General features: G+C 50.1%; 1 protein-coding gene across 1 annotated transcript; it reads right to left on the minus strand.

The window, feature by feature from the left end:
- Positions 1-1,596: 1,596 nt before the first annotated feature.
- Positions 1,597-12,846, minus strand: VTCN1 (V-set domain containing T cell activation inhibitor 1). Its single transcript, XM_059824798.1, has 5 exons — positions 12,815-12,846; positions 7,825-7,889; positions 5,626-5,973; positions 2,455-2,733; positions 1,597-1,742 (listed from the first exon to the last, which is right to left on the minus strand). Exons 1-5 carry the CDS (start codon positions 12,844-12,846, stop codon positions 1,597-1,599), a joined length of 870 nt encoding a protein of 289 aa, XP_059680781.1.
- Positions 12,847-16,737: the final 3,891 nt, after the last annotated feature.

The raw sequence follows: 16,737 nt of genomic DNA on the forward strand, positions 1-16,737 counted from the left end.
AAGTGCCAGATAAGAGACTTATTTAAAAAAAAAAGGGCAAATTTGTCTCTATAGTTATACTACATTTAATAACTGTTTTTACTTCTGAGTTTGAACTTTCCAGTAGTATCTTACTAGTAGTCTTTTCCTCCTCATTACATATGTTATTCTTCTGTCTGCTGCCACACTTATGACTCACCTGTTCCTCTTTCATTTCACCTTACAAATGCAATCATCCCTCCTCATACAGGTTGTTTGCCTTTGCCAGGTCGAAGACTTAATGCTTATTCCAAGCCTGTTGGCTATGTTTTAATCCATCAGTGTTTTGCCATTCACAACATCTTTTTCAGAAGGGAAGTTTGATTATAGTCTTCTGAGAAGACTGAATAGATTAACTGGCTCTCTTATTTATAGTTTTAGTAGTACATTCAGAGAATCACAAGATATGAGATAGACAAATCAAATCTGTTTGGGGGGAATTAAGATTTGCTTGCTTTTAGTACTCTGAGTTTGAAGGACCGTTTCTCAGATGTATTGCAGGAAACCCTTTTCCTGTTTGTCTCTGAGCTTCTGCCCATGATCAGAGTTCTGGTCACTGGGTTACTTCAGCCAAGAGAACACATCTCGTTCCTGTGATCAGAGTTTTTCCTTTATTTATGCAACTCTCCTTATCACGTTCCTCGCTCTCTTTCTGAAGCCAAACAAAGTATCCTGTTGTTGGTGTGGGTAAGAAATAATAATAGAAGAGAGAAATCAGCTAGCTTCATGTTCATGCTATTACATGCTCTGGAACTGGGAGCTGCTCTTAAAGATCTCAGCCCAAGAGGGAGGAAAGCATGAAGCGTGTCCTGCCATCAGGGTAGCTGTTCTGCATGGAAAGACAGAAATGTTCCTTTTAATTGATTTTCTGTAGCGCTCCACTTCATCACTGTCTCTAGAGCCTACCACCCAAAGCCAAAGCTGATGAATACTAAAGGTGGCTGTCCTGTGCTTTGAATGTCTACAGCCCTCCTTATTCCAGGTGGGATTTCTCAGGCTGGCAGCTCCCTCCAGCCCTCTTCTTCAAGATATCCCTACTAGGTACTATTTACTCCACTGTGCTGTGGAGTTTTCTGAGTAAAGCAGGTGCAAGCAAGGCTTGTGCTGCAGCAGGCATCGAGGGGAGGGAGAGGGGAAAAAAAAAAGTCCATACTGCCTTGCAGCTGTGAACTGTAGCCAAAATTCAGCAAGTGTGCAGAGCAGCAAGCAAGATGTCTATCTCTTGGGTCAGAGAGAAGAGTGAGGGGGGAGGGAAGGAAAAGAGAATGAGGGGATGAGTAAGAGATGACAGTTAAAGGTGTAAGAGAAGAATCTCTAAAGTTGCAGGAATTAATGGGAGAAGCCAGCAGGGAGCCTGTGGGAAGGACAAGCCACGTGTCCCACCTAAGGGTGGGGATGGGAAAAGGATGGACAGAGGGCAAAGACATGTTCTCCCATTCTGGCAGGCTTGAGGTAGGTCTGCTACTGTCACAAAACTCAGAAAGTGTGTCTACTTATACTGAGCATATATGCTTCTGAGTTTCCCTTTCCAAGCTTACCTCCAGGTCCAGCAGTGTTTCTGATTGTTATATAGAGGCTTTATATCGACAGCAGGTACAGGGGAAGCAGAAGCATCCAGTGACAGGCTGGAAGGGAGGAGGACACTGACGCTGCATTCAGGTTCACCAGCTGCAAGTTGGTCCCCCTTGTAATGCTGAAATCTGTAGCAGAAGAACAGTGAGAGGCTACCAGAATGGGGAACACAGCAAGGAAGGCAAAATGAGCATGTACGTTTATTCCTCCCCGTTTTTCTGAATATTAGTAAAGATAGTCCCTGCCTCTTGTGCTGGAGACCCTCACTGTAGAAGACCTATGACCCTTCTCACATAGAACAGGAAAAGACATCCAGGCTTTTCAGAAAGTTTGCTTTCCTGGGAATAAGGTGGCCTTTTAAATCAAGGGGGTGGGCTGGAGTCAGAGCGATTGTCATTAGTAACAGCTGACAGCTGTTTCTAATTACATTGTTACTAATTACATTGTTACATTAGTAACAGTAACAGCTGGCCTGCTGGTTTGGTACACAAAAGGGATCTAAGCTGAACTGGCTAAAGAAAGTGTCAAAAGTTTGGGGTTTTGGTTGGTTGATTTGGTTTTGGTTAACATACAAAGAAATACATTCTTCTGAAGTGTGTCCTTCCTTCCTTCCCGTTCCCTGGCAGTTCTGTCCCTGTGCCAAGGGAGCAATCATTACCGTGAAAAACATCTGAAACAGCAGGGCCAAACACAGACACTTTCCTTCATCCCAGGGACAGAGAAAGGTGCTTGGATTAGCCATGGATTTCAGTTCCTTCCTCGACTGACACAGGTACTGCAGGAGCCCCACGACGCACACAGGCGCACTGTTTAAACTCCCTTTTCCCCCCGCACCTGTGCTCTCTGGGTGGTGTTAAACTCTACCTGTCACTTTGATGTTGCCTGTAGCCTTGGCAATGTTGTTTTCAATCACGCAGGTGTAGGTGACGTTAGCAGTAATATTGTGCAGAAAGGAAACCACTTTCAGAGTGATGTTTTCGGCGTTCAGCTCGTAGCTGGTGTTGGCAACGTGAGGTAGGTACTCCCCAGCGTTGCTGTAGGCTGTCCAGCGCACGGCAGGTTGAGGGAACCAGCGCGGTGCTTCGCACTGCAACGTGTCCCCGCTGCTGCTGTTCTCCACATGGACCTTGGGGGTGCTGAAGGCTTTGGGAAGGAAAATAGGGAGAGAGTCAGAAAACAGCGAATGTTTAGGAACGGGGCGTGAAACACCCAACTGCATCTGCTGGTCAGTCCCAAGTATTTCTAGAGTACTTGCTGCTCAGCATCGCATGTAGCCAAACCAAAAACAGAGGCTCAGACAGAGGTCTGTATAGGTTGGGCTACAGGGGGATGACTACAGGGGATCTAACGCCTGGACAAGGCAGTCCCGTTTGACAAGATCTCCTGAGGTCATGGCACAGCTTCAATGTCTTTAAGTAATTCTGCTTCACAGTTATAAGCCGGGTCCCAGGCATGTAAACTAAGCGTTTCCCAAGAGCTCCTGGACATCCAAGCTCCCAGAGGAGACGGCTCAGGACCTGGCTGGCCTGAGACTGCCCCTGTCTGCCGAACGCTTGGCTTCCCCAGGCAGGAACTGCAGCAGGCACAGCTCTGCTCACCTCTGCTGAAGGCGGGTGGCTGAAAGGAGGCACCCGCTCTTCTCAGCAGGGAGAAGCACTCCAAAAATGATTGCTGTTATCAGAGGCTGGGGGAAGGGGAAGATGACTCACCCTCTCCACTGACTGAGAAGGGAGCCTGACCACCACCTACGGCTTCGTGATGTGACTCTCATGCTAAATGGGGCTGCAGCCAAGGGAAGCTCCGTCTGCACCTGTTGGGGCTGAGGGCAGGCTAAGGTGGGGCCTGAGCTGCAGGATTTACGGCAACATCCCTGGATTAAATGAAACATTTAAAGCCCATTGCAAACTCAGCTGTGTTTTAAAGCCAAGGCCATCTCAAATAAAACTTAGTCTCGCTCTCCTAGAAAAGCATACCTCTGTATATTCATTATATTTCCTATGTGCACATAGGTGAAGAGAAACAGCAGGTTTTTAGGAGAGCAGAGTTCACCAATTCCAATGGAAATAAGACCGAATCACAGAATCATTAAGGTTGGAAAAGACCTGTAAGATCATCAAGTCCAACCATCAATTAATACAGCATTTCACGTGTTCTTTCTAATGCCTTTTCTGGGTGGGTTACCTTAAACATCAAATCAAGCAACACAAAAGCAGGCAGGTTGACAAGGTTTTGAGGAGGGGTAGGAGACCAAGTCCCCATGGGACTTAAGCACACCTCAGATGTGAGCCAAAGCCCGCTGGCCTTGCTGTTACCTCCTGTAGTCCCAAGCAGTTCTTCCATCCATGCCATTGGAAGATAAGGGATCTGTGAGCCCAGCAGCCTTTTTTTTCACCGCTTGGGGAAGAGCTTCACAGAGCAACAGGGCAGAAAACATGCTTTCAATAAGAAATGGGAGACTGCATGAAATGACACTGGCCAGATGTTCCTGCGACACCAAGTCTCATATTCCCTTTCTGTCCCAAGACGGACTCCCTGAGTGACATGGGGAAGTGTCTGCGTCCCCAGGACATCTGTCGCAAGCTTCTGCACAGAAGCTGGTGCCCACCTCCTGGTGCTGTGGCTCTGCTGGGCCAAAGGAGGAGAGCTGACCTGGAGAAAAGCAGCCTGTGTCATTCAAGAGCTCTGCTGGTTACTACTGTCCTGCCATGACTGGCCTGAAGGACAGTGGAACCCCCCCTTGCTGCCAGTACTTCTGGCCTCACCACGTAAGCAGTCACCCATCCTAAAACTGCAGTTCTTTGACTTGGAGATGTCTGACAGTTTTTTCCTCTCCCAACTTGAGCTGTTGGGCAGCAATGCCAGTCGCAGTGGTGAGGGAGAGGGTGAAAAGGCCAGTCTGCAGGAGACCCTGAAGTGGTTCATCCGTCAGTCTCCAACACAAGGTGACCCTTTGGGAGATGACGTTACTGCAGCCAAAGTCAGCTCACTGGAAGAGGGTGAAGACCTGGTGGTGGTTTCCAGATCTCTCCTGGAGGACTGACTCATCATTTGGAGAGCCACAAATATTTTTTTTCCCACTCCCTTCTAACAATTCTCTTGGCTACCTTAGAAACTTTCCCTGGAAGGTCATGGACCCACTCTACTGTGCTAACCCCTGAGTTCGAGGGATGTGCTGGGACCTCAGGGGTGCCAGCAAAAGCCAGCCAGAGACACACTAAGACCACCTACCTGTGCAGGCTCATGTTATCCCCATTGCATAGTCAGTGTAACTCACCACAATTTCATTAGAAAGACCCAGAGGTGACAGAAACGGGTGAAACGCTGCTGAGTTCAGTGGGAGTGTATTGCTTTGTGCCAGTGGTGAACACGATGGCCAAGCCCAAAGGGTTTGGAAGAATTAAGCACCCACAAGTGAAAATTCAGCAGTGTCTGTGTGTGTTTTAAGGTTGACTCATAACAAGGTAAACAATTAACTCTAGCAAACATGTAATACTTAAGACAAGTGTGATCTAGGCAGTTTGTTGCTTTGAAAGCCATTCTTAAAAATGGAATATATTAGAAAAATAGAAAAAAGGTATTAAATAGGCTATAATTTTTACTATGCAGCACTTCTCCTGGCTGGAGATATATCTTAATCTAGAGAGAAAAAGCTATCATTTTATCTTTAACACATATAAAATCTGACTCTTTATAAGATCAATTAGCTACTCCCATTCTTAGGGGCTCTTTGTAGTCAGTTAAGTATCTGGTAGACTACATATGGTAAATAAATAGAAGAAAAAAGACAACTGAGTGCATTAAAATAATAATCTTTTCTGGAAAGAGGATGTGGAAAGAGTGGGTAAGGCCATAAACACCTCTGGAAAAGTCAAAAAATACCCCAGTCCTACTCAGAGGTGCAGGGCTCGATGGTGGCCACTGGAAGAGCAGGCACCACTCACACAGCCTCTAGCATGGGTGTAACCATGGGTAGGTCCGATTGAGCCATGTTAGCCTGCGTTTTGCAGCAGGATTTTCCTTCTCGTACCCCCTCACCTCCCGTCCTGTACCGCAGCACTGCCGCTCCGCTCCCTCTGGCCGTGGTGACGGAGCACTGGTAGGTGCCAGCGTCGGAGAGCTGCACATCCTTCAGCTCCAGGGAAGCGTTGCCACCCATCACCTGGTCCACAAATATCGCCGTGCGGCCCTGAAACAATGCGTCTTGCTCTTGCAGGTGGTCCTTCCCACCTTTAAACTCATGAACCAGCCCGGCTACTCCTGCCTTGGCCCACTGGATCACTATGCTGCCCATCCGGATGTCAGGCTCAAAAGTGCAGCCCAGGATGCCACGCTGGCCGATGTTCCCTGGAGACGTCAGCGCCGTCACGCTGATGGAGCGTTTTCCTGAAAGGAGAAAGCAAGGCGGCGTGAGAAAGGCGAGGCGGTGAGCGTGGAGAACGGCCAGACCGCCCTGCGGCTGTCACGCACCAGCCCCAAGGCTGAATGGGCACTGGCACATCGCAAGGACATCAGCAGCAGCTACCGGTGCTGCTGGCAGAGGTCAACTCCCATGGCTTATATACCAAGATAAGGCACAGGAGCATTTCTTTAGCAGGCAGTCTGCTTCAAAAAGTAGCTCCTCTTATTTGTTTGAGAAGAATTTACGTGGTGTTTTCTTGTTTACTTATATGTATCAGGGATTTTTCTCTTTGCAGTTGCCAGAAGAGTGTGATTTTTGTGTCTTTTTATCCCTTTATACAGTATAAATATGACTGCAAGGCGTAATGCTGGCTGAGAAATAAGAGGCTGCTCTTTCACCCCTACTGGAATCCAAAGCATTTTCTTTCATTTAAGAAAAAATCAGCATTTCCCTTCCCTGGGGACACAGATTGCTTCTCAAGTCAAATCCTAACCAGCAAGCTTGAGAATTAGCTCCTTCCCAGAGCCGGGTCCTCTTTCCCATGCAGCCCTTCCCAAAGCACCCCAAGGAGGCTGCATTTTGGCCAACACCAAAGCAACACATTTTTGTCACCTCTGAGGGAGCAGGGGACTGTGTCCCATCCTGGCAGATGCTGCCCGACTTCGCAATAAATACCATCATCTCCTCCTGTCTGGGAGAAGGAGCACAGTATGTGCCGGACTTTCTGTATGCATGGGTTTAAGGCTCCAAGCCCAAGGGAATTTCAGCTAACACAGCACTACGTCTTCACCAGCATGGGTTGTGCTATTCTTATTGACCCCTTGCCTCAGCTGGCTTCCCAAGGAGCAACAGACGGAGTTGAACATTTTGAGTCGCAAACACACCAGATATAACTTAAAAAAAAAAACACCACCAAACAAAAAAAACCCCTTAATATCTGCTGTGAAAGCATAGGTCAGGCATTCACTTCCAGTGGCAAAATGGAGCTGCCCCATAGTGCTGATGCTTACATGTCCACAGCTGCTGCTGCAGCCTGGGGCTGGCCCACTGACAAGTTTTTGCAGAAATTAAGAGCTGACACAGATATCCTCTCTCAGCTCTGATTGCCAAGCGCTGGTGTCTTCTAACCCACCCTGAGCACATATGCGTGTGTGTGTGTGAATCTCCGCATTGTTTAAAACCTACAAGAGCTCACAGTCTCCAAGGAGAGCACGGCTCCTTGTGGTTTAATGCCATGGAGCGATACCTTGTTGAGAAAGGCCAGAACTGAAGTCGCCTGTGCAGTCTTAATTCAGCCAGCTAGTACCTAAGCTTTATAAAGCGAACGTTTGTTAAAGGGTGATAGGTGGCACTTCCACACAAGATCACACCTCAGCCCATGCACAGGATGGAGACACGGAGGTAGCGACAGGGCAGAAGTTCATCACCCTGCCAGTAACAACAAGAAATGGAGAAGAGGAGGCTGAGGGGAGACCTTATCACTCTCTTAAAATTACCAGAAAGGGGGTTGTGGTGAGGTGGGTGTTAGTCTCTTCTCCCACGTAACTAGCGATAGAACTAGAGGACATGGCCTCAAGTTGCGCCAGGGCAGATTTAGGCTGGATATTAGGAAAAATTTCTTTACGGAGAGAATGGTGAAGCACTGGAACAGGCTGCCCAGAGAGATGGTGGAGTCACCATCACTGGAGGTGTTCAAGGAATGTGTGGACGAGGCATTGTGGGCCGTGGTTTAGTGGGCATAGTGGTGTTGGGTTGATGGTTGGACTTGATGATCTTACAGGTCTTTTCCCACCTTAGTGAATCTGTGATTCTGTGAAATCTGAGCAGTCACATACCTGAGACACCAAACCCGATGATCAGGGCAATCACCACAGCCAGGATGATAATGACTGTAGTCATGCTATTTGGGGAAAAAAGAAAGGATAACATTACCGTGCAGTCCACCTCCTTTCACACCCTACACCTACAGTGCACGTCTGCAGAGCCACTGGCAGGAAGGCGGTCGAGGCGGGTAAGCCACAGACCTAGAGCAAGGGCAACCAGTGAAGCACATGACCATGGTAGTGACAAACATTTGGGCAAGCGCTCGTCATCAAAGGTGGGGGACTGTGCGGCAGGAGGAGAGGAGACCCAGGCTTTGCCTTCAGGAGGAGGCAGTGGGTCCCAATGGAGAATGCTCCTCTCTGCATCCCCTGGTGCATAAGCGAGGTGGGCAGTCCCTGCTGGCACTTGCGAGGGACCAGTTGCTGAGAGAGGCGAGCAGAGCACTGAGACACGTCCCTGACCCCAGCAGAAACCCGGTACAAGCCAGGCAGCGGGCAGGAGGGGGCTGGAAACAGGGCCCGATCTGTGAGCTGACTGGTTTGGGGATGCCCCATGTGCGGATGGCTAAGTGGCTGTTGAATGAGGGGCTGAGGAGGAGAAGACAACTTACCAAGCCACACAGGCAGAGCCGTCTGGCAGAGGAGGTGACAGGCAGCACGACATGGAGCAGCACAGCTCAAGCCTTGCTGAGCACAACCCATCTCGGGCACAGCCCTGGCTCGGACAGACCCGTAAGCGTGGCCTGGTGCAGGCTCCCAGCGCAGCCGGTGGAGCTGCCACATGTGGTCCTGGGTGCATTGTCACATGGACTGGGGGTTGTGGCAGCGACCTCAGCTCCCACTAAACCAAGCCCTGGAGCAGCTCCCCACAAAAAAACCCCACAGGTACATCCCAGGGCGAGCAGCTCACGCACCGTGCCTGACAGTCTCACAGGCTTGCTGGGCTCAGCCCTGCTCAGGACTGCTGGAGGAGAAGCCCAGAGAGCCGCAGGAGGTCCTCACAGGGGGCTTTCCCCCTTCCCCAAGCCCAGCAGGGCGCTGGAGGGAGCTATGCCGCAGGCGGCACAGACCACGGCCACCGCACCAGCGTCCAGGGCTGCCAGCCCAGGCCTTGGTTTGCCGTTGTCTGCAAGAACTCCAGGCAGGACCAGGATGCAAGATGTCATGGCCCTCCCACCCACACAAAAATAACCACTCTGCTTCAGCTGCGTTCACCCGCTTGCAGCACACTCTTTCCCAACACACCGGGCAGTCTTCTGCACGAGAGCCGGTCAGTGTCCGTACAACCACACTGCTCCTCCCAACGTTAATGTGTGCCTGCGTCGGTTACTTGCACAATCGTGCCTGAATCACCACAGATGCCAGGATTATGGAGCTCTAGGAAGTTGCACCATGTGAACAAGCCCCTCCTGCAGGGAGCAGTAGGGATGGGAGAAAGGGAAGATGGGTTGAAAGAGGGGATAGAGAAAGAGGCGATGGAGAGGAGGGGAGACATTGCAGAAGGCTTGCTTGCCCTCCCGCTACCTCCCTTCCAACCTCATCCTTAAAGCCCGTGGAAAGCTGTCTGAGGAAGCCCTGTCTGCACATGCCAGCGCGCTCAAGAGAAGGGATCAGAACTGTGTATTTCATCACGAGTGTGCCATAAGTCCATAAAAAGGTTCATACGAGTCCATCTATACGTTCACATCCATACCAAGCCCTCCCTGCCTAGATGCCCTCAGAGCTGGGAGGTGTCATGTGTTTGGCTTCCTCCCCATTCTCACCAGCTTTCACTCACAACCAGGGTGGGCAGCAATTCTCCACCTGCTCCCTCCTGGTGCCCCGCTGCTGCGGTCACAGCTGACCCCGCTGCAGAGGAAAGCGGCGGATAGCCTCCAGCCGCAGGCATCGGGCAGCTGGGGATTCATCACCGGCCACCGCCTCCCTTGGGGGCCTGCGGGATGGGGACTTCGTTTGTTGGTTCATGCGGATCCTGCAGCACGACAGCTCCCAGCAGGGACGTGTCACATCCCATGGGGCTCAACCCCGCGTCACTCAGGGTCTCAGCCAGGCTCACCGTGGGACAGCCCTGTGCTTTCCTATTCCAGGGCAGATTCCGAGCCTCTTGCACATGCTGTATAATATCTTCCTCCTTGAGGAGCTCAACCAATTTCTACGGAGCTGATCCCAAGATAGTTGCTATAACCTCAGCCAAGGTTGCCGTGACCAGCCTCAGCTCTCACGCCTGGGAAGCATAGGCTTAGACCTACTGCACATACGCCTGGAGCAAGTGGCAGCCACGCCGTCTCACAGCGGCTGTGACACACCCTCACGCCTCTAGATTAAAATCCTCCTTCTTGAGTGGGCAGGGGAGAAATTGCTGGGAGCCGAGTGATGCTGCCTGCAGGTTACAGATAAATAGATAAATGCAGGGGACAAGCAGCCAGGACGCCCTCCTGTGCAGTCTCTGAACGCTTCAAGTGCCACCACGCTTGCCCCTAATCCTTAAAAGGACCTTCTGGCCTGAACATCACCTCTGTCCTAGCACTGTGCCAGGCAAAACCGTCCTCAGCTCGCTCACGGGCAAACACAAACCAGCACTAACGGGCCAGCACCAACCCTTTTGTCCCCCGCCAGCACCACCTGCCCCCGTAGCTGCAAAGCCTTGCATCCAGAGGGGTGCTTCCCACCCCTGGTTCAAGGCAGCAGCAGGGCTGATGGAAAAAGCCGCTCGTTTGTTATGAGAGGGTGGCAATTTTGGGTACACAGATGCCACTGCCCACTTCAACACCCCTTGCCAGGGACAAGGGGAAATCAGGCCCTTTGGAGTTTCCTCCGCAGAAACCGCGAGATCCAAGAACCCCAAGGGCCTGAAACATACTTGCCTGCGAGCCCCCCGTGCCTATTGAGTGGATCCAAAGTGCAGGGCGAACAAGAGGAAGTTGGCAACCCGGCCGCATGCTGACGGTAGCTGTGTTTCGCAACAGTCCAGTCCAGCAGTTCAAGCAAAAAGCAATTTTCTGTGCATCAGCACCCCTCGTATTTCCAGCATTTCAGAGGCATGGAAACAGGCTGATGCAGACAGCTGGGGCTGCACAAGTCAGAGCCCTGATGCTGCTCTTAGTTCCCGGAGGCGCTTTGGCAGCCTGCGGAATGCCGCTCCATGCATCCTATCCTCTTTTCCGTGGTCCCGTTCCTGGTCAACCAAATGAAATGGGGTTCTGCCTGCAGCTCTAGGCAGCCTGAATGCTGCCGAGCACAGCCCGGGGACAGAAAGAGGCTTGCAGCCCCGCCGTGACAGGCAGCAGAGGCTTAATCCTCTTGATCTCTAGCTCCATGCGGAGTAAGCTTTCCCTTGGGAATAGGCTTAGAGGTGCGAGGATCAAAAAACCTGGAAGATTAAGAGATTGAAGGTCCCCTGCCTTCCTCCTTACAGCAAAGCTTACTGTGGAAAAGAAACAGCATGGCAGAGGTAACCCAAAAGGAAGGTGTTTCCATTCCAATAAGCAGTTAATGATTGCAGAACTCAACTTTTCTCAGCGCTTCAGTTTTATTTTTTGAGTTGTTTTTTTTTGTTTTTTCCTGAAATCTATAAAAACCTCCCACTGCTCCTCTGAAGCTTCCTGGAAAATTCACCCCTCTCTCTGGGCTATTTCTGCATTTCAAAATTAGCCTGAAGAGGCCAACGGCCTTGAAGACGCCTGCCGCTTCCAGTAACCTGCTGCCGTCTGGCTGCGCGCAGCCGCCCGGGGCAGGCGGAGGCGCTGGTAGAGCCGGAGGATGGTTCTCAGAGCAGCAAGAGGTAGGCGTTCATTTTTTCACACCCGTCAGTTATTGCATTTCCCTGACAAAAGCCAGCTGGGCTGCCTGTTGAGAATAACAGAGCTGGTTATTACATGCATTCCAGACGCATGAGGAATACGATGCCCAGTGGATATTTACATCGTGTTACATTATGTCTACTAGTGATCTCACTTGGGTCAGTGAAAAGGTGCAGATAATATTACTATTTAGTTCTTCCTTGATGCTCCATGTGAGGAAGCTGGAGCATGGTTCACGCATGAAAGGTCTCTTCTGTTCACATGTGGACTGTCCTTCTCCCCACTGCTGTTTGGCTCAGGTGGGACGGATACTCGTAACAGGTGAAACCTTTTTGACAGAACAAATGCAAGCAGGGATGTCTCACACACCTCACTGGAGCCTCTGCCTCTACCCAGCCTGGAAGAGCCCACACCTGGGATGAAGAGACACGGCTTGTCGGTGGCTCTGTTCAAGCAGTCAGGTCTAGATGCAAGCCCGGTCCGCATTCATTGGGGGCTGAAGCAAGTTTGCCAACTAATTTAGCAGTCTGGGGGGGTTATTTTCAACTAATCAGGAGATAAGGATACAAGGTAGATATTTTTATGGCCTTCCCCACAATACTTCTTTTTCTGACTGTAGTTCACCAGGACTTGGTCAGCAGCTCCAAAGGAAAGAGGCTTATTGCAACGAGAGGCACAAACCAGCTTGCACATCTTCCCAGCTCTTACTCCTGGCCTACACAGCAAGGAAACTTGCTGTAGGAGAGCTTCTGCCTTTCTCCCCACAGCACACCGATGCGATGGAGACATAAGTGACTGTCCGAGGGCCAGCAGCAGGCACGCGGAGCCTCCCTCAAGCCACTGATAGCCCAACCTACAACAGCAGGAACACAGAGCCTTTCCTCGAGCCATCAATATCCTGACCTACAACAGCATCCAAACCTGAGGCATATTCCAGCCATGCGGAGTTTCTAGGACACTCATCTCCATCCTGGCTGCAGTCGATGACCTGCACATGGGTGTCTGACAGCTACATGGCCTTACTGATTGCATAAAAGAAGCTGTACTGGTATTTCAGTAGCTTGGGTGAGTGCAGTGTAGAGTCAAGCTGCAAAGAACTGGTGTCTCGAAAGCTCCTGGCAGCAGGGCGATACAGCCAAGGAGTCCGGAAAATGCAATTCCCTCCCTCCCCTCTCCCAAAGCAGATGCAGATAATACCATACCTCCAGAAAATGACCTGGCCTTGGGATGCCATGGTCACGGCACCTACGAAGACAAGCCAAACACCGGGTGCCCGAAGGTCCCACACTGTTCAGCACAGCCCCTGCCCTTCGCATGATATATTCTCCCGGGCTGTCCTGCTTAAATAACTGAACTCAGTTAAGGAGTGGTGAGCCCAAGCAGTGAACTCTCAGGAATGAGGAAGCAGTGAGCATCTCAGCTCCCCCCACCAGGCCAGTCAAAAGCAGGGAGGCCTGGTTAGTCACTGGGGCAACAGGAGAGACCTCCTACACCATCCATTAAAGAAGCATGTCTGATTTAAAACAAAAAATAACACAGCTCATGGTTTGGCAGCCAGCTAATCCTGGGGTCAGAGCGCAGCAGTCTCCCATGTGGATCCACAGCTCACCCATCACTGGTGGGTTTTGTTATACCCAGGACTAGCTCAGGTCTCCTTGTTAAAATCTCCAGTCATGCTGTTGGCACTGGGCAGAGAAGTCCCACCTGCAGGTCACCTTCTCAGCCCCACTCCCCATGTGCATCTTCCCCTGTCTCTCCATGCTGTGCTAGAGGCTCCTCCAGGCTCAGCAGTGCTGTCAGAGCCACCCAGGTTTGGCAGCGGCCTCTTTTCTACTGCTGTTTTCTTCCTTTGAACTCCTCCGGAGCAAACTACTTCTACTCCCCAAGGCCAGCTCCTGCTGCTCTCAGATCTGCCATTATGGTGGACATCAGAGCATGTAAAGGAAAGAAAGTGGCCCAGACACTGCAAGTCTTTCCCGCTGTGCGTGGTCTCACTCGAAGCTGGGAGCAGGATGAGTAGCTCTTGGGCATGAGAGGTTGAGAAGGGCAGAGATTGTGTAAGAGCAGAAAAGGGAAGGCAGCTTGCACCACCGTGTTCAGTTTCCTGAAGGGGAACCTGTGTATCCTGTCATCTACGTCTGGACTGCATTCCAGGGAGGATGGTGAAAGGGGAATTTTTGACAGTCCATAGCCATCTCCAGCAAGTTCGGATGGTTAGTGGGAATGAACAGCTTTCCCATGCAGAGCTGAGGATGCCCAGAGGAACCAGGAACAGTCCAGCACCTAACAAAAACCAAATTACTTTCTCTGCAACAACCAGAGGTTAAAATCGAGACCAATTAATACTGGTCAGTGATGACCAAGCCAGCTGCAAAGGCTGAGTAGGGTTCAGGAGTGCTTACCATGCCCTGAGGGGCAGAGCAGCCTTCTAAGTGTGCATGTGTGAGATTTCAGAAGTGTGCGCTTAGTCTTTTGGACCACAGTTCAACTCCAGAAGAGCCTGTTCACCTCTACGAGGGATGAACATAGACAGATATGGTGCAAGACACATAACAGACTTCTCTAGACAGCAGAGAGGGGGCTGGAAGGGGCTGTGGTTCTTGTACAGGCATCCAAGTCAGCAAACTGTATTCCAAGGCATTTAGCACCCAGGACTCACCACTTCCAGCCTCCTCATGCCAGGATGAAGTTACATGTCACAGCTTGTGTTGAACCTCCTCCCATGTCCCACCACTGATGAGAGCAGAGATCTGAACCTCCACTAAGCCTATTCACCTGTTAGGAAACAAAGTAACATTAGAAAGCAAATTGTTTCCTGCCGGGTTAGGGAGTTGAATGTGGTCAGAGGGGAGTCACACCTAGCGATACCGCTGGTGCGGCAGGACCGCATGGCCTGCAGCAAGGACAGGGGAGCCGGGGTGGGACCTTCTCCTTTCAAGAGTGACTAGCCGTTGGGTTTACTCAGTCATCCATCTGCTACTTCAATGCGAGTGCTTGACTGCGAAGCTAATCGCTCTCCAGGTAGAGAAGCTACCTGAACACCCCGTGCAATGTCTGTGGCAGAGGTAGGAACAGGACCTACTTCTAACGCTCCAATCTTGGCTGTTACTGAAAGCACATCCTTCATCCTATGGCCTGTGAATGAAACTGAGGAGTAGAAATCTTTCACCTGAGAATCACTGTCACTTTTTGGTTATTGCAATAGTTTAAACTTACAAAGCAGACTTTATACAGTTTTCACTTCCCTTCTGCTTTAGCATGGAATAGCCCGTTTTAATCTGAAGAAAGGAAAACTGATTTATTTTGTAATATTCTACTGATTACTAAACTTGTCGCAATTTAGCAGAGCATTACTAGCAGCTAAGAATAGCTCTAGGCCATAGTGGCCTGGTGGGAAATGCACATTAAAAAATACCCCGTTGCCCTCGGTGACACCTGATCTACAGCTGCCTTTGGTGCAGTGCACCAGCGAACTCCGGGTCGTAGCCGCAGCACATGTCACCACACAGTCAATGATCCGGTTACTTCCATGTTGGAAAAACAAGTCTGTTTCTCAGGCACAGGCAGCCCCGGTAGGACCAGGGCAAGTCCCATTCAGCAGGGCAACACCACATTAATTTCTGAGCAGCTCTCACGCTGGAGCCTACTCCTCTGCGTATGGTTATACTGCAAAAAAAACCAAAAACAAAAACCAACCACAAACCAAAACCAAGATGTATTCAGGGTATTTTCCAAAGAAAACAAGGATCTGTGCCCACACCATCTGCCCAGCTCTTACCACTTTTGAATCTATCAGCAAAATCCAACCAAATGTGACAGCAGGATGTGGTCCCACACAGTCTGTGAAAGCTGGTGAGCACCTGGGGAAGAGAGGCATCAGCCGTCCTCACTGAGGGGAAGGCAACAGCAGGCGCAAAGTGTTACCAGTTTTTGCTGTTACCTGTTTTCCCTACACGGGGAATAAGTCAGTCCTCTTTCTCTTGCCTCCCAATGTCCCTACTCATGTTTATCATCACCATTATTTTTTTGATTTTTTTTCCGAACTTTGGAGACAGGCAATTTTATCAGCAAGGACTTTTGTTCTGGGAAAAACACGCATATTTACTGGTGCCGTTCTGTCAGCACCGCATGTACATCTGTCTTGAAAATACCTTTGTTATCTCAAGGACCAGCTGGTCAGAAATAACATCATGTAGCTCAGCAGATTAACAACACCTCCTAATCCACCACCTGCCCAAGGCTGATTACCAACAGAGCACTGGAAGCCATTCCTGGGAATGGCTGTGGGGGACCAGTGCGAGACTCCAGCAGATCAGTGGGATATATTCATTTGGCAAAGCATTCTGAGTAATGAACACTGAGGGCAAATAATGGGAGGACACTTGCACCTAACCCCCACAGAGTGACTAAGGTCATTAAATGTATTTTCTGCCCATAATTCTTCAAGCTATCCTCATGCACAGCCCGCTTTGCCCAAACACAGAGTGGTAGCCAGTCAGTATTTTATAATCCCTGGGACTAACTGAGCCTTCAAGTCTACCAGAAAAACAAAAAAATCAATACAAGGGCTTTACCGTACAGGATTAGTGCTCCACACTGCCCAAAAACTGCTCTCCCCATGTCAAACATAGAGCTCAGCCCAAGCTGACCGCAGTTCCCTGAAGGTTTATGTTTGCTAGTGCAATTCTCACAAATAGCTTCTTGGAAAATGTCAGCGACAGGGTGTGTGAGGGATGCCTAACACAAAGAAAAAACACATTCCTCTGTCTGAGAGGACCAAGATGTTTTTAGACAGAAATTATGTGCCTACAAGGTAGTGCCGTCCTTGTGTGTTCCCTCTGCAACACAGCACGGAAGCTCCGAGAAAAAACAGCGCACAAGTAGGGGCTGGGGGGCAAGAAACAGAGACACAGAAAATGAGGCATTTCGTTTTACATCACATTCTGTACTGAGCACCGACTCTGCTCATAGCAAGGACAAGAATGAGTTAATGTTTGTTCCATTAAAGGTTAACTGAAATTAAACTTTCTCTGAAATTTCAGAGTCAGCAACTTCGAGGCTTAAATTGCCTAACTTGGAGATTTAAACTGCCTAACCTTCCCCCGTTTGTTTGACAGCCCTTTCT

This window comes from Gavia stellata, chromosome 1, assembly GCF_030936135.1.
Source record: "Gavia stellata isolate bGavSte3 chromosome 1, bGavSte3.hap2, whole genome shotgun sequence".
Taxonomy (NCBI): domain Eukaryota; kingdom Metazoa; phylum Chordata; class Aves; order Gaviiformes; family Gaviidae; genus Gavia; species Gavia stellata.